The 27,198-nt window shown below is 41.3% G+C and overlaps 1 protein-coding gene across 1 annotated transcript in view; it reads left to right on the forward strand.

The window, feature by feature from the left end:
* Positions 1-27,198, forward strand: part of SLC39A6 (solute carrier family 39 (zinc transporter), member 6) — a 73,555-nt gene that overhangs the window by 833 nt on the left and 45,524 nt on the right. Inside the window, exon 2 of the mRNA XM_010583580.1 lies at positions 538-636. Within this exon, the coding sequence (XP_010581882.1) occupies positions 538-636 (99 nt within the window). The remainder of the gene's footprint in view (positions 1-537; positions 637-27,198) is intronic.

Here is a 27,198-nt window from a genome sequence, read left to right on the forward strand (position 1 = left end):
GAGGGGCGGCGGGGAAGGAGGGGCGCTGGCGGCGTGGCCTGGCATCCCACGCGATGGTTTATTAGTCGCTAATAAGGCGGCGTGAGTGGGGATGGGGAAGAAAGCGAAGAGACCGGCGCTGCTGTTGACCCATTGAAAGGGTTGTGGATAATTTCCACTGGACGGAAGCCCAGCACGTACGGCGGGAGCATTCGTACCGATCCGAGTAAATAAATATGTTTACGGTGAAGGTAGCGACTTTTGTACCACGGTGCCTTCACTACCCAGGGTTTTTCCAGTCCCTCACATGGAGACGCTTCAGAGGGTCAGAAGCACTGCACGGGTACCAGGTGCCAGGCACGTACCTTGAGCGCAGACCCCCTCTGCGTGTTGCCGTGTGGCCGAAAGCTTTGTGTAAGTTGGCAGCACTGTTACCATTTTTACATAGGGAAAACGCAGGACGGTGCTTTACAGTCAACAAGAATTTTTCCCGTCTGAGTTCTCGCTTACATTTCATGCGAGTTTTTTAATCCGCTGTACAAACCGTTTGTTTTTCAGGAGCAAGAACTGCCCATTTCCTCGGTCTCTCTGCTGCTGCGTGCCACCGGCTCGCTGGAAGGGATAGAGCTTGCACGAGGAGACCTGGCTTGCTCTAAGGTATAGCTCTTGTGTGAGGAGACCTTCGAGTAGTTCATTAACCGGAGCAGTCAAGAATAAGGCCATAAATCCAGCAGTAAGCTTTGCGTAGGCACGGTGGTCAGACACGTAAAGTCAGGTTGCTGTCTTTTTAAATACGGCGACGAAGAGCTAAGTCCTGCATCACTAAGACTGAGAGAGCAATTTCCTTTTGGCATATGGGGTTCAACACTGACTGCCTCTGCCAAGTAAACGTTCTTCTGTAATTACTTGCTCCTTTTGCTAGCAGTGATGCTAGATGTCAGAAGAGCTCTGCTCCTGGGCAAGGTGAGGTACGTTAACTCGCGTGGAGCCCCTTCTGCTGTAACTGGGCTGCTGAGGTACGTTGCCCAGGATGCTTAAGCCTGCTAGATCTGCGTACTGCAATCTGGTCCGCTAAGCGGGTAAACCTTTTGGATCTTTAGGCCATGGGACTGGCACAGATCTTGTGTTTTGAAGGTAGTACTTGGCCGTTGGAGGAGCAAATACTCCATGTAGCCCTTTCCATAAACACAACTAGATCCGTCTTACACTGAATATGCTCTTTTCCTGCACTTCTTGCTGGAGAGCTGGACCAGAACCGCCCTCATCTTTATTTTAGAAAGCTCCTTCTAACGCCCAGCCTGAACGCATTCAAGGCCAGTTCATACCCACTTGTCCTTGTGTCGTACAGTGTTTCAGTTAGGCGTTTCTCTTTCCCTTGCATTTAAATTTATAACATACTTACAGGCAGTAGTCATAGCCACTCTCAACTTGTCTAGCCTATCAGTAAGTTTTGTTAGTCTCCTCCTATAACCCAGAGCCTCTGTAACTCAGATTTTTCTGTACTAGATACAGTTTGAATTCAGCTTTCTTCAGCATAGCTGACATGCAATGTGTAATAGTTTTTCACAAAGTATTGCCAGTCTTTGCGATGGAGGTAGTCTCTCCCAATTTCTTCCAAAACAACCTTTTCTCATACAGCTAGTTTGCTTTTTTATATGACCAAATCTCACTGATGGTTCAGGGTCATGCTGTGAGTGACTAATACTGGCAACTCCTTCTATTTGTCTGTCATTTACAGTCCATAATAAAAATGCTTTTTATAAATGTCTAAGTGCATGACCTTATCTTTTCCGTTATTGAATTTCATCTCATTTCTGTTATGCCAGTCCTCAAGATTATGTAGTCATCTCTGTAGGATATTTCGAACCTCCTTTCTATTGACAGTCCTGCCCAGTTCTTTGTGTCCAGAGCACTCTCACCTTCACAATAATGAAAATATCTGCAAATACAAACTATTGGTTCCAGAACAAACTTTAAGAAACAGTAATAGTACTTCTCCCGGTTTAAACATTACCCTTCCAGGGCAGTGGGTAGTCAGCTGTGGTGAGTTCCCAACTGAATTTGCAGCTTTGTTTCAGTTCCCCATGTCTTTCAGCTTAACTAGGCAATCTGTATGAAAGCTTTTAACCAGTCCAGATAGACTGTAAGTAAATCTCATGGGGTTTGGCTTTGGGGTGGGCTGGTTTTTTGTTGTTATTTTTTGACTCCTGGGATGGATGACATGCCATTTTTTGGCTAGAAAAGCCACGTCTGGGTTGTGCTATCTGTCTGGATGCATCTCTAGTTAGTCTTAAGCGAGTGGTACAGTCATGCTTGATTGGCAAATTCACACTATGCCAGCTGGGTATTCATTCTTATTCTGTTCTCTGATACATGTATTAAAAAAAAACCCTAAACACTTTCCTGCCAGCTAAAGAAGAAAAAGAACTCCAAAAGAATTTGAACAAGCTGCTTCTGCAAGACAAACCGTTACAGGCGCAGGGAATGCCACACCGGTGAAATGACAGATATGGTATATCTTTGAGATCATGCTAAACTCTGTCACATTTGGTACATTCCATCTTTGGCAAGTAAATGTGACTTCATTGCAATTATACAATAATTTCACTTCTGCTCACCTCCAACTGCTCTCCTGTGAAAGCAGGCAGCTCTACAGATTGTCAAAAATTATCATCCTTGGTGACCTCTTGGACACCAACAGCAGTTTTTCAGTCCGCTGGTGGTGCACGCACAATTTCTGCCCTCCCTTATTTTTCCCCAGTAATTGTAAGAAGGAAGATGCACAACCAAAGGGAGGCAGGGAATACGCAAGAGCAGAGAGAAGCTGCCAGACCAGTGAGAGTGATTTCATTTGCCAGAGATCTGGATACAATACAGATACACTTAATTGTGAAAGCACTGTTTTATTTCATCTTAGAGAACAAAATGGAGAACAGAGATCTATAATTTAGTGAAATCATTAAAGTGTTGTTCGGAGCCCCATGCACCCCTATGCATCAGGCAGTAGAATCCTGCCCTTGCCAGGTATTTTGCCAGAGAATTGTTCTTACTAATCTCAACTTTCATTCATAGCCAAAAAAACGTTTCCAACTCCTGTAGTTGTGAAGAAGACATCAGAAATATTAAGAGTATAAACTGGACCAGTGTTCACAGAATCAAAGAATTGCAGAGAAGTTGAGGCTGGAAGGAACCTCTGGAGGTCACCTGGTCCAACCCCTCCTGCTCAAGCAGGGACACCCAGAGCTGGTTTCCAAGGACCATGTCCGGATGGCTTTTGAATACCTCCAAGGATGGAGACTCCACAACCTCCCTGGGCAACCTGTGCCAGTGCTCGGTCACCCTTACAGTAAATAAGTGTTTCCTGATGTTCAGGAGGAACCTCCTGTGTTTGTGCCCATTGCCTCTGGTTCTGAACCAAAAATGTTGTTGTCTAGCCAAATCTAGAATCAGCCTCAACAAAAGGCTCAACACACAGGAGTTCTCTCATATAAACTATTTCACTTTTGTTACTTTATCAAAAATACTCCCTTTATCCAATAGTCGAACTCATTTATCTGTCCCCACTTGTTTCTACTCATCGTCTGTGCCCAGAGTCTCAAGTGACACCTACCTAAACCTGCCACCTTCAGCATTTGCAACTTGGATAATACAAATAAGGATCTTCAGCATACTATCCCACCATATTCTGATAATACAAAATGAGTGCAAAATCAAAACAGCCAAGAAAGGACCAGCTGGTACTGGCTACTTCATTTAGTTTCATACGTAGTTCATTAGCTATTAAATTTTGTATTTAACTAGCTGACATTAAAATTCTTTTTCGTTGCCACACAATTTCTTCTGTGTTATTCCTGAGTGCTTCAGCAATCAAATGCGTGGCCCAGGATTTAGAGCGAGGTCGCTGTGTGGGACATGGGAGCCTATCCAACAGACCCCGCACAGCTTTATCTTGCCACACTCACCCACCTGCCATGCAAACGTAATTTTGGAGAAGTTTTCTTGCCTGGAAGGCTCTTTGCTGAACAGAAAGAGTGTTTAGCACAGTACTCTTTTGCTCCTTTCAGTCCAGGACTAAGTATGTGGCACCAGTCTCAGATCAATACTTGCCCTCTGTTAAAGTTTCACATGTTTAACTTACGGTCCAGAAGCTTGATCAAGTGATTCAAGTATTTAACACCTCCGAAAGCTAGGAAAAAAAGACAGTTTAGGCCAAACTGAATTTGCGGGCACAGTGATGAGGACAGAGTGAGGGCAAGAGCTCAGGAACGCTGGGCTTGATGCTGCTGCTTCTAGGAGGTGGGAAAGAGAAGACTGCTTGTGCCCCCTCCCCACCAGTGTAACTTCTTCATGGCTCTGAGACAAGCAACACTGGCAGTGGAGCAGTGGCCATTTCAGTGACCCCCCAGCAGCCCGCTGCCCTGTGCAGCAGTGTCCTTTTCCAGTGCATAAAGCTGCCCCAACGCCTCCCCAATTTTTGAGGCATCAGGCTAGTTGTTCTTGGAAAGTTGAGATCTCTTTCCTTTGTTTTGCTATGCCACTCTGTTTTGCATCTTATATTTCACTCCTGTAGTTCTTTTCTGCATTTCCCTCTTTTTCGTTTAACCTCTAATTTTTCAGATGTTTACCTACTTTTTTTTTCTTCCCTAATTTTCTGCTTTTCACTTTTCCATTCACCACGGTGCCAGACCTGTTTCTCTTCTTGCAGTTGTTTTGCCTCTCCTTTCCCAGAATATCTTTATTCAGTCAAAAGACATGACTACAAGCCCATTTGGTCCAATAAGATGATTTTTAAGCTAGAGATACATTTCTTCTCATTGAGTTTCCTGTCACGACGTCCCCATGAATCAAGAAATATTACTGAGCCCATTTTGCTGCTGGGAAAACCAGGACACCAAGAGATTTCTTTTTTCCAAGCAACAGCCACAAGTCACAAAGGATTCTGTAGCCATTGCAAAACCAAATCCTTACCTTTCAAACCCCAGTTTCAGACACGTGTTTCTCCAGCACATTCTGGTTCCTCCCAACGCTAACACCTTCTGTTGACTTTTATCCGGAGTGGTGGCAGGAACAGTAGTGGAAGCTGCAAAACATTCCCAGGGCTGGCACAAATAGGTTTGCCCATCTCACTTGTCCTCACTCATCCATTCCAAACAATTTTTCTCCTTTCTTGGCTTATATGATAAAATACGAACTGTCGTTTAGCACCTTTACATATTTAGGTCTTTTAATCTTTCCTCATTAATCAATTCTTCAGCACATTAATCAGTTTGTTACCCTTTTCTCAGTTTCTTCTAATTTGTTGTCATTTTTCTCATACTTAAATACTGCCAGGCTCTAACTGCTGATCAGTAAAAGTGATTTCCAGGTGCTGATAAATGTTTTTGGCACTTATTGATCAGACTATTTCAATTCTTTGTTAGCGTGGACCCCAGTGAATCATATTTAGACTGCAGCTAATTCACAGCATAGTAACTTGTACACACCTAAGTGTACCAGGAAGGTCACACCTTATTCAGTTCTGCAGTTCTTCCACTGTATCCATAAAATAATGCTGATTTTTCAATCCTGCTTTTAGCTTTTGGCATCCTCAAAGGCAAAAATATAGTATATTTCACTGAACTTGAGCTGCATTGCCTTGACAGCTCTCTGCATTCTGTATCAGATGGGTATTCAGTTTGCTTTAAGTGTAATCTTCAGTTAATGAGTACTAGGGCTCTTGCCAGTTATGCCCCTTGCTTTGAGAATACCCTTCACGTTGTTATCTGCAGTTCTTAATCAAAATGTAAAAGCAGATTAAAGAATGACATGTTTTATGCTGCATTTAATTGTCCCCAATGACTGGTTTTAGTAGTACATTATATAGTAAAATATTCTCAAACATTTTTGTCAAGGGGCTCTGTAATTTCAATTTTATTTTGTTTTAATTTTTTTGCTACAGAACCACACAAGTGGATGCAGCGTACAGCTTGTCAGCCCACTAAAGACGTACAGAAAGGGACTATTACTTCCCTGTGCTGTGACAGTGTGTAATTCTGAATTGCATAAGCTTTTCTTTATTGCTATATTGCATTGCATTTCCCAGTCTAATTTTCTCCAGCCTTCTGCTGTTCTCATACTCTAGTTTTGCATAACTTTTTGAAGTTTATTAACCACTTCCATGATGCTGTACCTTGATTTCTATCATTATACAGTTAGCCTTCTCAAGCATAGCCATATGCATTGTTATCAATAGCTATATTTCTCATGCTTGTATCATTACCAAACTGTCCAAACTTCATTTTCTTAGCTATTTTAATGTTTACACAAAAGAGACAGATCACATCGTTCTTGATCCACATTATATATTACACTTAGGAGCACAAAAGCAATTACATTATCATTATGTTAATACGTTACTATATACTTAGGAAAAAAATAACCGTCAAGAAGGACAAACAGAAACTGTATTTTTTTAACATGCAAAGTGATTGTGGCATATAAGATAAGAATTAGGCAAGGTGCCAACTCTAACCTAATGCACTTTCAGGTTAATGAGAGATTAGGGTCCAAAATTATGGCATTCTTAAAGGATAATATATTCTTATCCTGTTTCTCCACACAAATTCAGAAAGAACTTCCAAATCTCATGGAAGCCCAGTGTGTGTCCATTAACATAGTAATATGCTTTTTCCAGTGGAGCACATCTCTAAGTATTTGCAAGCCATGACTTATAAATGGAAGGTTTATTGGACTTCCAGAACCTTATGAATTCTCCTTTGGTGGATAATAAAGCCAAATGAATAAATTTCCATAGGAACTTGTCTAATATGGTTACATTTGTGCCCAGAAATAGGAGACTATTAGGGATTTAGACCATCCGGAGCATCAGCTATCTTGCTCCATGTGTTTCTGTCTGTCTGCTGGAAGTTTTCAAGATAAGAACAAGACCCACTGGGTGAGCTGTCATGCAATCTGACAAGTGACAGCTGGTGCACCTTCATGAGGGTGCACCTGGAAATACGGCACTTTTGGCCCATGCATAATAGCGGTTTTGTAGTGAATTAGGATGATTTTGTAATGGCTTGCCCATTTTTTTACAAAAAAGCTAGGTGTACCAAGCATTTCCCATCAATCAGTTACACAACTGTAATAAAGGTCTGAATTCAGCTTCAGTCTTTTTGACAGAATGATTTAATAAGTAGTCCATTAATAGCAATAGTGAAATTTCTACTTGGAAAGATAGGAGATGAATATAGCTTTTTGCAGATAGAGCAGATCTCTTGACTCACTCTAATCACATGATTTGTTTGTACGCATCAGTGTCTCCTGTCCCAGCTTCCCCTCCAGAAATGTTATGCCTCTTCCCCTAGATGGATTTATTGCGATGAGTATTAATTTGCTCAAAGACCACCTGCTTCTGACAGATTAAAAGTACTTGCTGTTTAAAGACCGAGCTCCTTCTGCAGGATATTCCCACGACAGCTCTGCTGGGTTGCGGTGGCCGGGTGCTGCTCTCCAAGCTTCCCCGGCCATCAGCAGGCTGCAAGGCTTTCCTTCGTCAGGCTGCTCTGCCACCTCACTTGGGCACAGATGACTCTGTCGTAGGGATGAAACCTCACCGCCAAGCTGCCTAAATATCTGGAGTCCCTGTTGTCTCCTAACATATCCCGGTTCCTCAAAAAGTAGCCTGGAGCGTGGCGGGGCTGCCTTTTCCTTTTCAGAGGCACACGGCTGGTGTAAACACATTCAACATACAGCATTTGCATACGCTCTTGAAGTAGCATTTCTCTACATTTAACAGATGGGGTTCTTTTGTAGAAAATACAGGCAGCGTTAGGGTGCAGATTCAGCAGGTATTGGAGTATAGTATCAATTACACAGAATTCTTAAATGTGGAACTTCTGTCTGTATCACAGGATGCTTCTAAGCTTGTAGGGTTCAAATAAGTCCTTCTCCCTGCCCCAGGATATGTGTTTTGTGTTGGGAAGTGGCACTAATTGCTTGTAAGTAGGGAGCAAGCTAAATTGGCTGAAATATATCAATCAATATGAAAGCACCAGCTAAAACTATTAAGAGAGATGCATTACATCTTACATAGAGAGAAATTATATGACTATCATGCAGCCCCAAGAGATGCAATGAAATGTTATTTATATTTGATTATTTCCTCCCTCCCTGAAAGACATGATGTGGTGGATACCGATGTGAGTCATAGTTAACTTTCAGAATATCATTAATCTCTTTGTTCTTCATCAGGTCACACATGCTATTGATGCTTGAGATGATGAAAGGAGTTTTACTTCACAAGCCCCTGAACTTGCTACGCTCCTTGCTTTTACAAAGGGAGAAATGGAATTGCATCAGAGCCACAAAAACTGCAGATTGCTCAAAAAAGACATATTTTACCAAAGCACTTTCTATGCCTAGTAGCATAATCTGTAGCGGTCTTACTGTTGACGGATATTTATATTCCTTCTGCAATAGCACAACGTGATTCTGAATGTTGTGTGGAGCTTGACAATAGGATTGCGACTGAAGGAAAGAGAACTGGTTCTGAACTGTGTTCTGAATTTCAATCTGCACACAATGAACTTTCACATGAAGGCTGAGGGGAAATGAGAAATAACTTGCTTTTATTAGTTGAGTTGAATTTTATGGAACATTTTTTTAATCTTTTATTGATTAGTGATCAGTATCACTGGGATAACTCATTTTTAAAAGAATGTTTAAGTGAATTTGTAGTAATGATGGTAGCATGTAATCTGCTTTTAAGGCTCCATTCTTGGAATAATAAATGTTTCTGTTTATTCAGCATAATGTTTTAAATTGATATATCACAGTTTTTTAATTCCATTTTTTTCTCTGTCACTTGAGGTGTTTGAAATGTGCAATATCTATATTACTTATGTACATTACCTTGAAATACATTTTAGCATGCAGGAAAGTATGTTTTCCAGATAGATGTATTAGATGTATTGGTTCCAGTACCCCCAGATACGCACCTGGCTTGCACCACTGTGGATAAGGACGCTACTGCTTGAAATAACTTCCTGTATGTACCATCTTTTCATATTATACCCACTTTTAGCAAGAATCTGCCCTGGGAACAAATGGTGGAAGGGCTGTTAAAATCTCCTTATGCTGTACAATATCACAGTTCCTCCGGCATAACTGCTGCTGGGATGAGCTCGGAGCCAAATACGGTCAGCATAACTGAGGAGAAAACGTTTAAGCTGCTCTCACACTAAGAAACAAGGTGCTTAGGATTTGCCCTCCAGAGTGCATATGCAGTCTTTCATAGCCTCATCACACATGAGGCTCCCACCCCACCAGGATGGTTTTTTTATCCCGGTCTCCACTTCCTCTTCCAGGACAAGACCCATATGTTGAGGTCGTGCTGCTCACCCACTCACAAATGTGAAGAGCACAGGCTTGCTACCGAGAGAACCAAAAAGGACAAATCAACGAGTACGTCTCGGAGGTGGATGCGGTGTCCTTTTCCTTTTACTACGCACCACTAGGCAGGATCAAAATCCAACTTGTATTTGCCTTCTGGGAACCTGCAGTACCCGGAGCTGTCAAAGCCACATCCTCCGCTGCCTTTCTGAAAACCCTCTCTGCAGTGCAGATGGTGGGCCAGGAAGGAAAAGGAAACCTCATCTGCCACACAGGCCTTCATTTTTGGAGTTGGGAAGAGCCTGAAAGCTCCTTGACGGGTAGCTTGACAGACCTCCCCACTCAGCTGAGACGCTGGCCATGGCAAGGCTGGTAGGGCAAGAAGCACTGCAGCTGGCGCTTTCCAGAGCCACTGGTTCTGACAAATCTGGAAAGAAACGGATTTGTCACCTCCCTGATTTATTTTAGTTTATGATTGAAGTGAAGGACGCTGAACTGTGAGGAACATTGTACTCGTAGTGATGATAAACATCACAAGTGCACGTGAGCATGTATTTTATTAGAAAACTATTGCTGTGCATGTTCATTCTTTGCTGACTGATTCCTGTAGGCAATAAACACTCTTCTAAAATATCACCGTCTTGGTGGCAGGTTTTTTCTACATTATTTTAGGATGAAAGGGTTTCAATTTTCAGAATCTCCCCCCAACCAACAATTATGTGGACTTAGCTTTATGTTTTCCAAAAAGATGATACAACTACCCACTTGAAAAAACATCTGTTTCCCTTAAGTATTCAGATGCTGAGTTGAAAAGCAGCTTACAAATACCTACGATCCATAGCTAACAATCCCATCTAATTCTATCATATGCACTTGGACATCTAAGAAGAAAACAAGACAGCTGATTTGCTTCCATTGTTCTAAAGACCATTGTGAGAGAAATAGAAAAAGTCTCCTGTTAATTTACATTATCTGGCAGGAATGGTGTCTGAGATGTCTTCTCAAGAAAGGATTAGAAGTGAGATAAATTTTTAATCAACTAATTTTTATTTTTTGGTTCAAAAATTTCTTATTTTTATGGCTAGACAAATGAACATAAATTTCTAATGTTGAAAAGGCCTTTTTCCACTAGGGGAGAGAAATAAAATAATCCAGCACTACAATAGCATGATGTTGCTAGTTTAAATGTCTTATTATCAGTCTGAGTTATCTGACTAATGAGATACAGCGAGAGCTTTGTTAGGGAATAGATAATCTTTTTAATATTACAAAAAATGTAATTAGACAAGGAAATTTAATGTGAAATTAAGAGAAATGTAATATGAAGATATAAAAATAGATACTTGTTATGTGTAGGCTCTAAGACATATTTATAAATTTGTTGACTCGTAAGATACAAAAGGCCAGTCTCTTCTAGAAAAAAAACCTGCTGCATTTGGAGATACTGTGCTGCCCCCACCAACATCCTGGCCAGATCCAGACCAGGATCTACTAACTACTGATTGTACACCCAACTACTGCATACGCTGTGCATGCTAATACACAAACTACTTCAGAAAAGCTGATCTTAGAGGAGTAGGTACAAGGAAATTTAGGAATGACATCTGGAAGTTTAGGTAAGTCCTCAGACTAGGATATGTTTGGCAATTATTTTACTAATGCTTCCAAATGCCCTGAAACCTGCTGGACCCCCATGCTCCAAAGAGCCCAGTGTCCAGCAGTTTCCAGATCCAGGCTCTCCAGAAAACCTGTCCACCTATTTTGATGTCTAAATGTCAATAGCTTGCTGAACTCTTCTGAAAAATACAGTGATTAGAGTCTGCTTCATTTAACATCCATTTAAAAGAAAAGCTGTGACACAGACTGTTCTAACTAGCAGAGAAATGCAACTTCTGTTGCAGCGTCTTCCCACTACCTTTCAATTCCTCCTAACTTTGGTATACTAATTTATTCTGGGTAGTAATGTTCCAATTATGCTTTCAGCACAGCAGCATTTTCTTTTGAAGTGAATCAGCAAGCTCTGTTGTATTATTTTAAACTCTGCATGGTAAGGCAAGAAGTGGTGAGACCTTTATTTAAGATAACTAGCATTTTTCCATTATAAAACGTCTTGCAGCGGTATTTAAGGAACTGTGGTTTCTCCATGATTTACTGTTTGGCACCAGGGTTGGCCTTGAGTCAAAAAGCCAGGATCCCTTTTGTTGGCTTTATAAAAATCAGAAAAGGGCAAGTTACCAACTTCCAGGCCCTGGCATTTTCCACATATGATTTGTTTTGCCCAACCTGAAAAAATGGCAAAACCTCTTAAATGCCGAAAACCCACTCCTATGCTGTTCCAACATTTCAAGATAGCATTGCGCATGGAGGAGGGGGAGGAGATGCTGATCAACCATCCACTCTGCTGTCCCTTCAGATCACCAGAATATTCCTTGGCTGATGGGAGATGTGCCCTGAATTGAATGTGCGCAATGTACCTGCTCACTTCACAGAGCACGTGGCAGTGCCCACAGTTTCTTAAAGCCACAACTGTAGCTGGAGAGACAGAAACTTGGTGATGAATTGCTGAGGTCAAGGCAGGTCACCACAAAGGTTATGTTCGTATTAGCAGGTATCACGGCCAGCAAGAGCAGATCTATAAAGTACCTGGTTCTTATCCTTCCCTCCTTGCAGTACACATTTGAGGACGTCTTCCTTCAGCCAGGTTAAAGTCGGTCCCGTGAGCTGCACACCTATTGACACCTGGACTGTATCTTCCAGTTTAATTTCATGCAAAAGGAATCAAATTCATGTGTTCAGGGCCCGCTCCATAATGTGAATCAAAGCATGATCATTGAGGAGGACTGGGAAATGCACTCTGGGGCACCACTACCGATCCAAGCTCACGTAACGAGGTAATGCACTCAAAAGAGAGTAAATGGCTGTGTTTTCTGTGTCTGAAGGGTGTCATTTCTCTCCAGGGAGGTTTGCTGTGTTCTGCTCTGCAGAGAGCTGTGCTTCCAGGAGGAAGATGATGAAAATCCAATGCTGGGTGAAGAGCAGTGGCTCTGGTGCATTGCTGTGGTTCCCCAGCTGAACCAAAGTGTTGGGGAGGTGTGGAGCAGAAGTGAAGGCTAACCTACTGATGTTTACAAATGAATGTTACATCTTAAATTGTATCAGTCTGAACATTTGCTTTACTTACTGAGTATTTATTAGTAACACAGTGTATGGACCCACAGAAAGCAAATGGCGTAACTTCTGAGCTTTGTTCTCTGTTTCTAAGGCAATAGTAGGAAAGGGACGGTGTACTGCAATGTGTTTGCAGAACACTGTTAACTCCTGCACCCTTATTGATCATCTTATAATGTAGAATTGCGTAACATCGTTGTATCGATTTATCTTTTAAAGAGTTGTTCTATTAGGTCTGCTCATCATGTTTCCATTGAAACAAGAGCCCAGCTGATGGAAGTGTGAATACGTGGCAGCTGTGGCCAAATCATCCTTTGATTTTGAACTAACTATTCCAACAGCCCTCACCCCAGGCTCTGGCCCCAGGAAGATCACAGAAGCTCAGCCCTTGCAGAAATGAATGTCGTCTAGAAAACTAGCATTTATCAATCCCCATGAAAACCATATCTGAAGTTGAAGTTCCCTTTTACTTGAAGCCAAAAGTTTCACAGCCCAATGCAACACCTCACTAATGACTGGCTAATCTTGTGATATACTAACTATGAAAATGCCTATGTGATGTACTCAGTCAGATTGCAAAAAAATAAGTAGATATATTCTTGAAAGATCTGCTCATACAGGGCTTGGATGACAGAAAAAACAGCTACACACCCCCTACATAAACATTTATTTTTCCATTTGCCTGTACAGTATTGTTCTGGGCCACCGCCTCCTTTAACTTTCCCCCTCTCTGCCCTTGGACTTTTTCAGTTGTTGGGCTCAAACGCTAAAGTCTATTTATTATTTATCTTATCATGGCACCTTGGGAGAGAAGCACGGCCTTTCATTCAAGTGCTTGAAAAACAACATGAAAACATTTCAAACAGAAATCGATCTCCTGTATTTACCGCTTTTGGTGTGTTTTGGCCTTTCAGGGTTTTAGCAGAGCGCTGCCTGCAACCACCACGGTAGTTTAGCAACTCTCCCTTCATGACAGCAGTGTCATATCTCAGCCAGTTTTTAACCCGTGCTTAATTTTTCAGGTAGTACATTACCACACAGACAAAAAGACCTGATCTCGGTTTTGACAAAATACCTATGGGATGCCAAAATCCTGCAGATGGGCAGGACGATCCAGCTTTTTCCCCCCATACTAACTCTCTTCTCGGACATGTGCCAGGCTATGACACAAACGTAAACATTTCTCTGGTACCAGCTTCTGCAAAAGTGTTTGAGGTTTGACTTTTCTGAGCAGGTTTGAACTTTATTAGGCTCTTAAATAGGAGCTGCATAAGTTGTTTAATACCTATAATGAGGGAACTTACTTATCTTGAATTTTGCTTATCAACTTCACGTAATTTTGAGTTTTACTTATCGATTGTGGGATACTTGGGCTATAACGTGCAAGTTAAAAATACAGCAAGACCAGAGAATTGGAAAGAAATTGAAAATGTGTGTGGGCTGCAGGTGCCCGGGCGCTGGCAGTGAGGGGCTGCAGGGTCGGCCCCTGTGAGGAGAGGCCGGGGCTGCCCCGAACCGGACAAAGCCGGGTCCAGCCCGCTCCAGCCGACCCGCCGCAGGGCACGGCTCAGCCCCACAGCCAAGGTGGGGGTCCCTTGGGGAAAAAGTATTTAAGAAAGGGCAAAATGCTGTGCAGGAAGTCAGTAGTAAGGAAAAAAAAAAAAAGTGTGAGAAAGAGCCCTGCGAGCAGCAAGGTCAGAGCAGAAAGAGACGGAGGAGGCGGCCCAGGTGCCCAAGCAGAGATTCCCCTGCAGCCGCTGGAGAGACCACGGTGGAGCAGACGTCCACACTGCAGCCCATGGAGAGACCGTGGTGGAGCAGATGTCCACACTGCAGCCCAAGGAGGACCACGGTGGAGCAGACGTCCACACTGCAGCCCATGGAGAGACCGTGGTGGAGCAGATGTCCACACTGCAGCCCCTGGAGGACCCCACGCCACAGCAGGTGGCTGTTTCCTGAAGGAACTGTGGCCCTTGGAGAGCCCACACCGGAGCAGGCGTATCCTGAAGGACTGCAGCCCATGGGAAGGCCCCCATGCTGGAGCAGGGGACCAGCTGGGAAAGAAGGAGCAGCAGAGAGGAGCTGTTATGGACCGACCACAGCCCCCAGTCTCCTGTGCCGCTCAGGGCTGGGGGGGATGTAGAGGAGTTGGGTCCCCAGACCCCGGGGACCCCTAACCCTACTCTGCTCTAACCCTAGCCCAGGGGACCCCTAACCATAACCCTAGGGATAGGGGGGGGCTAATTGCATTGCCCCCCCCCCCGATAGGGTTAGGGTGGGACCCAAGGTCCAAAGGGTCCCCTAACCCTAGTCAGCTAGGGGTGTAATGGGATGGGCCCCCCTGTTAGGGTTAGGGTGGGACCCAAATTGTAGTAAATCTGAAGTCAGTTTGTGCACGTACTTTAAGAAAGTTATATAGGTTTCTGAGGGTCCTAGGTCATAAGAGATGCAATTTTCTTTAGCTGTTTCCATCTTCATATTTCAGAAACCGATATTTGTGTATAATTCTACTTAGATTGGTATGCCTTTTTTCCACTTATATATGAAATGTCAATTGTTTCTGCTTTCAGTGGAGGTAAACAGCTATGAAATTTTCTGTGGACTGACACATATGACATTGTACAAAGAATCTCTTTCTCCTCTTGTCTAAAAGAAGCCATTTATTCTGAAAATATGTATCATACTTTTTGTGAACTGAGACATAAAAACACAAACATATTCCTTATTCAGGGAGATAATTAAGTACTCCTAGCTACATGCAAGTTGTACATATTTTGCAACTACTGCTTACAGACTAAGACACTATTTGTCTTAACAAATGAGAATGTAGTCCAAAATCAATAAAAACTGTGAAAAGATTATTGATACCTGAGGTTAAATTTTGACTTTAGCCAATTGCTCCACAATAATAGTGGCATTTTCACATACTTCCTGAAAGAAATCCTGTTAGGCAAGCAAGAACTAGCAAAGAATATGAAAAAACCTCATATTTCTATTCTTGATCAGTATCAATAGTTGGTGCCAGAATATAACATTAGAACGAATTGTTCTCTAATGGATTTATTCGGAAAGAGAACTTTCATAAACATTTCTGGCTTTGGGTTTTTTTCTTTTTAGTTATCATGAAATTTGGAATTTAAATACAGGAAATTTTATTGCATAGGTGCACAGGTTGTTACTGATTGCCATTTCAGCTGCTTAAGTAAAAAGCTAGTTTCTCAGAGCTCAGCTGGTAATTACAAGCAGAATTACACTGCAGTGTACAGCTACACTGGTAATTTGGATCAATCCTGCAAACCATTTCACATGCTGTTAAGCCATTTCTTTTCCATGTTGCTCCTTAGTGGTAATCCACATAATTCTTCTACTTGTTGGACCAGAAAATTTTTTTAGTTCTGTGAATTGTTCTAGTTTCTCCTTTTGACCCTATCCCTGGTAACGGGCAGAGGAGAGGAAGTGGGGTGCTAAGATCAAGTGTGGTGCCTGATATTACCAGTTTACCAGACATGGGGTGCATGATAATTTGGCTTGACAATAAAGCAAGCTGTGTGGACACATGAAGAAAATTTATCATGGTAACTGCCCAGGGGCACATTCCTACCCCAGACTAAACATGATACGCTTTTACCAAAAAGCACACCATCTCCTGTTTACCATGAGGAAATAACATGAACCAGGGTCACTGTCATGGAGCAGTTGATGCATAATAATTTCTTATCTTTCAGCAAGTTATTCCTGGATCTGTAATTTCCCCTCCCAAGTACGGTGGCTGCTGATTCCCACAAATATCAGCAAAACGCCATGTGGCAACTGGGTCCAGCCCGACACCAGCACTTCTGCATGAGGCTGTGGGGCAGGAGGCTTGAGATGACGAGGACAGGCTTGCTGGTGCTTGGGAGGAAGGTGGAAAGGATAAAGCAACTAGAGTTTGGCTGTGTAAAATGATAAAGGAGGCTAAGAAGGCAAGAGTATGTGCTAAAGAATAATAAAGGACCCTTGGGGGTTGGAAAAGGTGAAGTGGTAGCATGCAGTTGGAAAACAGGGTTCAGAGGCTGGACAGCAGAGTGGTAAGGACTGGTATGGTTTCCAGTAGCCAGAGGGATTGGAAAGGGATACAAGAGCTTCAGAGTTGGGATCAGAGCAGATGGTGTTGCAGCGGGGTGTTGTCAGATACTTATGTAGAGGACTAATCAGCTGGACAGAAAAGTAACTAAAAATCAGTGTAGTTTTCTCCACATACATTGCTTTTAGAAAATAGATCTTAAATCTCTGGACAAAAAAGGAGCAATGCAGACCTGTCCTGGTACCTGCAACACTGCTCTGGGGGTCAGGGTCCTCCACGCGCTCTCCCATGCAGTGTAGCTGCACAACCTTGCTACAAACTACTCTGGGATGGGACCTTCTTGCTCCCTTTTGTCTGTCTTTCTCATTGCTTACCTTTGCACAGAACAATTACATACCTACTGGGCCAAGGAGAATGTTCTCTTAGTGGAAAAGATGAGTTACTTGCTGTCAGCCAGAGCAGAGCACTGGACTCTGGTCTTCCATCTCTCTTCTGTGGACTATAAAATTTGTGGTGTTCCCCCAGGTTTTGAATAAAAGCGAATGCACAACACCCTCCTTTTACAGCCTTCTGAAAGAAAAGGCTGTTCTACACTTTTTTGTTTGTTATAGAAAGGGCTTAGGCACTTCAAATTAAGATTAAAAAGATTCAGGTCAATGAAATCCTAAATCCTTGCAGTCCAGCGTTAGGTGGCTAAATGCTATGGATGGTGCTACTTAAAGAGATTTCTGTGTTTCCTACTAGCTAGATGAAGTGACTCCCAGTTAGAGTGCAGGCTTTTGAGCATCCTGATCTTAGGTACCCTATCTCTTCAAGGAAAGAAAATACAGTATGTGGAAGTGAGGACCTTACAAATTTTTCTAGCTGAGAATCAGGTATGTTAGCTACCTAATGAACATCAGCAAGTAATGTTCAATGGGTGGCTGTCCTTAAATTGATAGCCCATGTTGATGCATCATTATGTTAGACACCAAGTCCTGAGTCTTCCAGATAAGATTGGCTCTTTTGCAGGCCATGTGCCTTTCAGTCTCTGTAACTGCTGTGGTATGAAAAGTAGCACCAAATATTTCAGATTTATAGAGAATAATATTAGTACTTTAAAGAAGCAGAACTTTCACGATAAAAATGTCACTATTAACATTTTAAAAGAAAAAAATGATGCACTTTAGAGAACTGAGTAGCCAGTTATAATGGCTTTATTAAAACTCCCAGCATGCTGAACTCACAGCTTAAGAAATGAGATCCCTGCCAGTGTTTACACACATTAGAATTTTTTTTATATATATAAAGAATATTTTGTCTCCATAGTAAATGGTTAAAAAGAAAACAGGGCAGCTAATATAATGAAACTGCTAAAAGAACTGTTAAAACAGTTCAAGGAACAAACATAGCCACTCTCTCACTGCTTTGTTCGTCTAGTGATGGCAAGTGGGAAATTTCAAAGATCCTTAAAGAACTTTTTTTTTTTTAAAAAAACTTAACTTATATGCAAATCCACAGTCTTATGTACTGATGTAGATGTCAGTCTAAGATCTAACGCTGAATGTCTCATTTAGGACAAGATTGAATCTAATCTCTCAAAAGATGCCAGTTAAACAGCACACATATTTCCACATGCTTTCAAGACTTTCTTACTCAAAGCCCTTTTTAAGCATCCTTTTGTCTTTAAAAGTATAGCCAGACCTTATGCATTTCCTGCCCAAGAATATCCTATATGAACATTTAAAAGTGCTGCATCTTGCTTTTCATTCCATATAATATTAATATTAAATATAATAATCTTTTCTGGAGGCAATGGAAGGTGCATGTCTGTGCAGTGGTGGGAACTTCCTGACAGCATTGCTGAGCTCTCATTTGTGACTAGTTTTACACAATTCTCATTTCTCTAAGACGTATGTGCATAGCATAGCAGTAGAATAAATCTAATGAAGGCAAGCAAGAATGTACAATGTGTTTTCTCTAACTATACTATTAATCATTACACAGTCTCTGTTACACTGACAACTGCAGCATAAAGTTCATTTCTTTATGATTATCACCAGCTAACATATGCTTACAGATTTCTTTTTGATAAATCTGGTATACTTACAGGCTACATCTTTTAATACAGAGCTAAGGACCATTCTTTGGGCAAGTGAGGTCAAATGACACAGCACGCTTCGTCTCCAGATGACTCTCTCTTCTCTCCACAAGAGTGGCTTTGTGCTGCCTTAGGAGGACTAGGCACTGGTGAGGCTGCACCTCGAATCCCATGTTCAGTTTTGGGCCCCTCACTACAAGACAGACACTGAGGTGCTGGAGCGTGTTCAGAGAAGAGCAGCAAAGTTGGTGAAGGGTCTGGGGCACAAGTCTTATGGGGAGCGGCTGAAGGAACTGGGGTTGTTTAGCCTGGAGGAAAGGAGGCTGAGGGGAGACCTGATCACTCTCTACAACTGCCTGAAAGGGGGTTGTAGCGAGGTGGGTGTCAATCTCTTTTCCCAAGTAACAAGCGGTAGGACAAGAGGAAATGGCCTCCTGTTGCGCCAGGGGAGGTTTAGATTGGATATTAGGAAAAATTTCTTCACCAAAAGAGTTATCAAGCACTGGAACAGGCTGCCAGGGAAGTGGCTGAGTCACCATTCCTGGAGGTATTTAAAAGACACTTAGATGTGGCGCTTAGGGACATGGTTTAGTGGTAGACTTCGCAGTGCTCAGTTAACAGTTGGACTTGATGATCTTAAAGGTCTTTTCCAACCTAAATGATTCTATGAATCTTTCCAATGCTTCATCTTGAGTATTTAGCATATATCTATGCAATGCTTTTCCCCCTAATTTGTGTATGAGTTTCTGTTGCTGTGAAAGAACTTTGGTCAGACTAGGATGAAATGGTGTATTCCATGTTTCTTTCAGTACTTTAGTCATCTTCAAGCAGACTTGTCTGTCTAATATTGGTCTCATGATGGTGCTGCAAGGTATTATGGGTTATATGGCAAGGAATTTGGGTCAAACATACATGTCTCACTTCATCTGCAGTCCATTCATACTCCAAAAATGTCAGTAACAAGAAATCATGTAGGAGCTTGAACTTCACTATCACGGTCTGCACGTTGCCCAATGCTTGAGCCTGGGCCGCAGTGTGTTTTCTAACAGTTGGGTATTAGTCAAGTAGGGGCTCAAATACTGGCTTCATCTTAGGTTTACATATATTCTTACAAAGATATGTGAGGACACTGAAGAAGAAGAATCCATTTGAATGTGTTCAGGGATTGTGACGTTTGGTTCACAGGTACTTCAGTAGTAGCCAAGACCTAATTGCTTTTTTTACTCATTTAGTAGTAACACAGGATTGTGTCAGGGTCTGAGTAAATCCAGACTGGTGTTTCCACAGCATGGGCCATTTTGGTTATCACTGAGATGCTGTAATCACCTCTAAGAGGTCTTTGCAACCAAGCATTAATTAGATAAGCTATTAGAGGCAGGAGTAGCATAAGTTATTCCTTTAGTTCTGTACTAACTGATCCCAAGCACACTGAAGTCACTGAAGGTCTTTTTATTGATATTCAGTGAACTTTGGATCAGATCTTGGGCATAGCTCAGTTACAGCAGACAGTAATGATATTATGCTCTTGTGATGATGTAATATTATGACATAATATTGTAATATTGTAGACATGGTGTATTAGTAATGGATACTGTTCTGCACTTTCAACCAAAGTACATATATAACAAACACTGCATCTGGTTTGCCCTGCTTTTTCTCATTTCCGTAATATTCCCATGCCATAACAGTAAAATTTTGCAATTCCCTTTCAAAGCCTGCTGGACTTTCTGACTCCGTGACATTTCTCGGTAACAAAGTGTTTGTGTTGGCTGCAGTGTATCTTTTGTCAATTTTAAATATGCTGCTTTCACATTTTGTGTTCTGCTTTGTTATTTCACAGTGTTCACACAGTCTGCTTACTTTACTGTATTCAATATATAGAACTGGCACAATATTCCTCTTTTAAAGTTCTTATTATATACAGAATTCTCTCCTCTCCCACATATACTCTCTTAATTTTCATCACTACTGTCAAGCTTGTCAAGAAAAATAATCAAATCTGAACCAAGGATTCAGGCTGCAGATATGCTGTAGCAATACAGCAAGTCACACTTTACATACATTTTCTTAGGTAGAGTCATACGTACTGCTTATGCTATAAAGCTAATGGGATTTTGATCTGCTTAACCACTATGAGGCATGGCAATTACGTATGATACTGCATGGTTATGGCAGAGCACTGCTATATGCCCCTGCCATAGTAAGCTAGATCACAGATTACTGTTGAAAAGGTAGGTATGGTATGTACCCTAAAATCCTCATACTTACTCAGCTTGCTCACCAGCCCCACTAAAGGATGTGCAGGAGATGCTTTTCTTCCACTACCCCGACTAGGAAGACCTAAGATTCTCTTTCCTATGCTGCAGCTCTTAGCAGAAGAGAAAAAAAAAAAAAAAAGTAGATTGCCCCTTCATGTTGCCACTGTATCTGCTTTTAGAGGGAGAAGGCTGTGCAAAGCAATGCAGGAGAAAGTGGGTAGGAAAGAAGACAGAGAATGCTGTGCTGTGGAAGATGTAGGATGACTTCATCTTTGGCTTAAACCTTTAACATCATCTGTTCTTCTTTGAACATATTGCAGCTAACTCCTTGGGGAGTCCACTCCTGCACTGAACTTCTCCATCACTCTCTGCTCAGCTTGAAGAAAAGAGGGCTAGAATGGGCAGTTGTAGAAGACAATCCTTCCAGAATCTGAAGTGCATCCATGTTCCAACTTCTGGTAAACAAAAATATAAGGTATCACTGCCCATGCAATGCAACCATCTATCTCCTGAACCTGTGAGGATGCTAGAACAAGTCAAAATTAGGAACTGTTCTGTTTGCTCACGTGTTAAGCAGGGCATGGGGAAAGCAGCATGTTAAGTCTAAGTTCTCATTCAGTGAAGGCACAGTTCAGGTGCTGGTCACAGGTCACATGCTTCTGCTCAGTGTTCCTTGATGATACTCAGGCACTGAGCCTGCTGCACGTAAAGGAAATTATATTTCTAAAAGTTACCACTGTTAATGTCTTCTTAGAAAAGTTCATTAAAACATCACCTTCATTAATCTTTTAATGACCTCCTCTGGATTTTTTCAAATAGGACATGTATCTTCTTCAGGAGTTTCTGTCTGTCCCAGTACATGGTCAGGGTCAGTTAGTATAATTCAGTTTTCTTTCACCTTAAAAATGTTATGCTCCACTTCACTTTTATTACTCTCTTTATTCTGATGCATGCTGATTTAATTTTTCATGTGTAGTTTTAAAGAACAGAAATAACAGCTATATAATTTGGATCCTTTCAAACTACATTGGTTTATTTGTCTTTTGGGGTGCCCCTATAATTTTAGTAAGTTGGGGGTAAAAACTATACTCAAATTTCATTAGAAGTATTATATTGCAGAAAATATTAGAGAACAGTGCTCATCTCTGTAAAATGACTTAATTCAAGTTATTTTTCAGTTCACAGTGTTTTTACAGAGCTGTGTTTGGAGGGCACAATTAGATAAATGCATTTCTTCTGCTCTGCTACAAAAACTTGAAATTATTCAATTTTTGCTCAACTGAAATGCAAAACCCTTTTCAGTGACTACTCAGGAATTAGATGGCACTTTCTTCTTTCCCTCGCTGCATCTGCCATTCCTTTCTTCAGATAATTGATAGAACGGATGGGGTAAAATCAGCTGTTCTTCAGCAACAGTATTTTTCCTGCTTAGAAGCAGAGAACATGGAAAACTTGTAACTGTTCTTATTTTTTTCTCAGTAGTAATGGTGCCATGTATTTAAGCCAAACGCAAACTATGACAGCAGCCCATTGGCAGATGCTAACAGGCAGCATATTAACTTACCCAGGGATAACTATGTTTAACCAATATTAATGGATAAGCAATAATTAATATGAAGGTCGATAATAGCATGTGTAAGTTTTTAGCAATGCCAACCTTTAGCCTGTTAGGAAAAAAAAAAAAAGAAAAAAAAATATAGTGATGGACTGCTGCCCTGACGAAGCAATAAAAAAAAAAAAAAATTACTCCAGGAGGAAAAACAAGGAGACTGAGCCTTAGAAGAGCTCACGGAAAGAAATCAAACCACTTCACCCAGAGGTGGAAACACCATGCTGCAGTATAGTTCTTCCATGAAGACAGAGATGATAGAGATCAGTTGCAAATGATCCCTGGTCAAATGTCCAAGTGTGCTGGGGAAACTTTCTGCTTATCCATGGCCATCAGTCAATCTGTCTTAAGCTGGCAGGTTTATTAGCCTCATAACTAGAGAAAATAAAAGTGCTCCTGTAAAGAGATAGTGAATATTTCCGCTTAAGATTTATGAGCTTGTTAATGAATAGGAGAAAAAATACTATATTCACATCTGAAAAGTCACTTGTCAATTCTCAGAAGTATAATGGACTTGTTCACTTGGATATTGTGGATTATTTAACTGCCGGTTTGTTCTACATGGACACATATATATATTTATACAAATACATACAGAAATATATATATGTTTGTTATTTATATAGGCAGCACTCCAGGTGTAGTTAAAGATGTTTTCTAAAGAGCAAATGAAGGAACAAAGATCCACTTGATATATTCTGAGATTTCTTTGAAATGAAAGAGAGAAGGAGATTCTGCCACTGAGTATTCCAAATGGTCGGGTTAAAGGGCTTATTTATGAATCAACTTTCCAAACACCTTATTAATGATGTGCTAAGAAGTTTTTTATTATTACTATGACTAAAATTTTTCAACAGCTCGGTTTTTCAACACATACAACAACTGATGTGACTTACTAGTAGTAACTGTTGTTATCACAGTAATGTGACTTCTTTTCTAAGCAAAGTTTGTGAAGCCATGGTTGCACTTGTGACATCGTAGCTTCTAAACTTTTTGTAGTATTAATTACACTTACATACTTTCAAATTACACTTATGTACTTTAATTAAGGTTATATACTTTCAATGAATATTAATGTACTGAATACCCAACCTTATCCGAAATCACGAGTGGTTTGTTGGGTAAATGTGACCAACATATTAAAGTTCTCAAAAAAAGTGATGCTGATTTGACTGTGATTTGTGAATTTATGCTTCAATTTATCCTACTTGGTTCAGCAATCATTGATATAGGCCAAGACCAAATTTAATCTGGTCCTTGTAAGAAAATTCACTTGTAGTCTATGGATATAAAGGATTATATTAAATAGAGCTTAGAAAAATAAATAGGAGATGTTAAAGAAAACCTGTGACTGTTAAGCTGTACTACAGCAAGTGATGAAAAATACTCACACAGAGAAAGAGGCAAAAAGTGTTTATTTGATATAAATCCAATTTTATTTAGGTATTTCCAATACCTGGCCAAATGAGTAGTCTAGCTAAGATGACAGACACTAAAAAAAACACCCAAACAAGCTACAAAGGAGTAACCATTTGGAGAGACAATCTCTATTTTCATTTCATACGTTTCTTAGCCCAGATAAATATTTGAAGCTCTCAGACACATCATTTTAGATTGCATCTGGACAAGAACCTGAAATGTATCATTTAGTTTCTATTTCATTTGGTCACACACTTCATATGTGAAAGAATAATCATTTTGACTGTTATGAAACAGGAGTAGTCTAATAATGCTTTGCTTTGTTCTCAAGTATTTCACAAAAGGCTTTACTTTCCTTGGTGTGGAATTACAAATACCAAGTTTATGGCTGAATCCAGTCTATTTAATGAGTTTATACGACCCATTACTACTTATTCAAGTCCTGAAAAATGTAGTGTTCTAGAACAAAGTGTTCCACATTGCAATGCAAAAAAATGCATACCTCAGAAATGTATTATTACTGGGCAGAATCTGCTATCAGGATGCTACAATGCATTTATAAATAATGCATGAAATTGCCTCATTTGAACTATTTCCAGACCTCTCATGGTGTCAGAGTCCAATAATCTCTCACCAAGTTCTTTTAGATATTCCACACAAGGAGGGTTTAAAGCTTTAACACCGAGTTTACTCATTTGATATATTTGGCATTACACACCATTTTGATTTAGAAGTGTGAGACAGCAATATGCTGAAATCACAACACAAGCATAAGATAGCAATTGCAACATACAGTTAAACCACTAGACAAATGGCATGCCCATTGCTGGTCCCTGTGTGCTCACCATCACAAAGGACATCTGCTCCTTTGAAGCGTTCAACAGCCTTTGCCATGAGACCTCTTGACTTTTCCTTACAGGTCATGGGAGACTAGGACTTAGGAAGCTGCATACTGTTCTTGCTCTGCAGGGTTAAACTGGTACATTGAGGCTTGAAAGCATGAATTTTTGATTTTTCTAATTTTTCAATATTTGACTTTTCAATCCAATGCTCCTTTCACACAGTTATCTCAATACAATTTAAAATTTACATTGCAGTAGTACTCAGAGGAATCAAGTACTTTCATAATCTCATTGTACTAGGCACTGTCTGAAAGCTTATGAATATACATTTCAGGTCTGTAATCTTAGAGAAGAAGTGACTAGGATATAGATTACATGTAGACCCTATTATGCTAAATGTACGCATTTGCTTCCTAGGCACTTTCTTATTTTCCCTTTTGCAGAACCTTATTCCTCAGCACAGACGTTCAATCCAGTATATTTGCAGAAGTTCCATTTTTCTAGTTTGCTGGGCTATCAAGATATATTATTTCTGGAAAATTACCCATGCTTTTTAAAGGAAAAGTTAAAAACTAGGAGACCTTTTTTATTTTTTAAGGACCTAGCATTTTTAAGCAATTCATAGTGCAAATTATATCCTTCAGAAAGACACACTCCTTAATAATCTTTTTGATCTGGGTCGATTCTCATACTGTAATGGCTAGTCAGGACTCTATGATTTCAAGAACAAATTCTTAGATCAAAGTTCAGTGATTCCGACCAATACTAACTCCGCTTCAACATCACCCACCACCCAGTTAAGCCAAGTGATGCCACCACCTGTGACATCCAAGACAGCCTATATTCCTCAGTCTGTGGTAGTCTCTAATCTAGACTAGCTTTCACTTAAGCAGAGCAGAAACTAAACCTAACTAGCAAAGGTCCTGCTGCTGCACTTGTCCAAAGGACTAGAAGTTAAACCTAGGAACTCAAGTTCCTCTGTCATGCACAGTCCTCTCTAGCACACCTTTTCAACTGTGCAGCTCAATGATGACTGTTTTCAACATCTTATTATCTTCTGGTTTGTGGTACACCAGTCTCATCCACAGTCTTCCTTTCTTGGCCCCCATTTCAATTACACTTTCACAGATTTTTCTTCTCTAACAATAGTTTTTTCTTCTCCCAAGTTCCACATCTTTACCTGACAAAGTTTTAAATTCAACACGAACAAAAGCTGAACTCAGCATCTATCCCCTAAAACTCTCCTCCCCACTTCCTACTCTCTGTATCTAATGACAGAGTCACATTTTTGCTTTAAACACCACACTGGTGAAACTCAATCAGGGTCAAAACCAGCAAATGGAGACAGTATTGAATTGTATATGAATTATCAGCTCCAGATGAGATGTACTATGGAAACATAGTACGTATGGGTTGAAGGCAAAGATTTAGGAGTTAAACTTCTGCCCATTTCACTGAGTCACAGGGCCCAAGGAGGGCTAGGAAGGGAGAGCTGGGAAGCTGCCCCATGGCTGCAGCCCTCCTGGGCTACCTCCGAGAAGACAGGGGATGTGGTCAGCCCTGGCTTACAAAATCCTGGCCTCTGGGAGGTGGCAGATGACCTCATGATGCCTGCCAGCCCACTTCTGGTCTACTGGATTGCTACATGATAATAGAATAATTCATGCTGGAAGGGACCTCAGGAGGTCATCTAATACAACATCCTGCTACCAGCTGAGTCAACCATGAAGTGTGGCTGGCGGAGATGCACTTTGCGTCCCTCCCCTTCACCCATCTGAAAGGTGGGGGGCACTCATGTCCAGCCTGCTGTCCACCAGGACTCCCAGGTCCTCCTCCGCAGAGCTGCTCCCCCACCATTCAGACCCCAGCCGGTATTCTTGCAAAGGCTTTTTTCCTTCTCAGGTGCAGCACTTGGCATTTGTCTTTGCTGAACTTCATAATGTCCCTGCTGGCCCATCTCTCCAGCCTGCCTGGGTTGCTCTGGATAACAGCCCTGCCTGTGAGCGCATCGATCGGTCCCCCCTGTTTGGTGTCATCTGCAAACTAGAGGATCAAGTACTCCGTTGCCTCCTCCAGATGTTCAGTGGCACAGCCCCCATGACAGACCCTGGGGGCACTGGACTCAAATCCAACACGCCAGACTGCATCAGTTTTCTACAGAGATGCTAATTCATGTCTGGTTTTGCAGGAAATTTCAGTCGTTCTTTCCATGCAAGCACCTAACCACATTAGTCTAGGCTGTTGTCTCCCCTGTCTCCCCAGCACTGGTGGGGTTTACCAATTCAGGGTCTGAACCTGGATATGGAAAAAAATTGCAGAAACAAAAATAAACAGAGTCTGACTCAGAAAAGAGCAAGGACCTGAACCTTTTTCCATCAGGTCAGAAATGCCATGCAACGCCTATA

Source organism: Haliaeetus leucocephalus, unplaced genomic scaffold (genome assembly GCF_000737465.1).
Source record: "Haliaeetus leucocephalus isolate CR32 unplaced genomic scaffold, Haliaeetus_leucocephalus-4.0 Scaffold915, whole genome shotgun sequence".
NCBI classification, from domain to species: Eukaryota; Metazoa; Chordata; class Aves; order Accipitriformes; family Accipitridae; genus Haliaeetus; species Haliaeetus leucocephalus.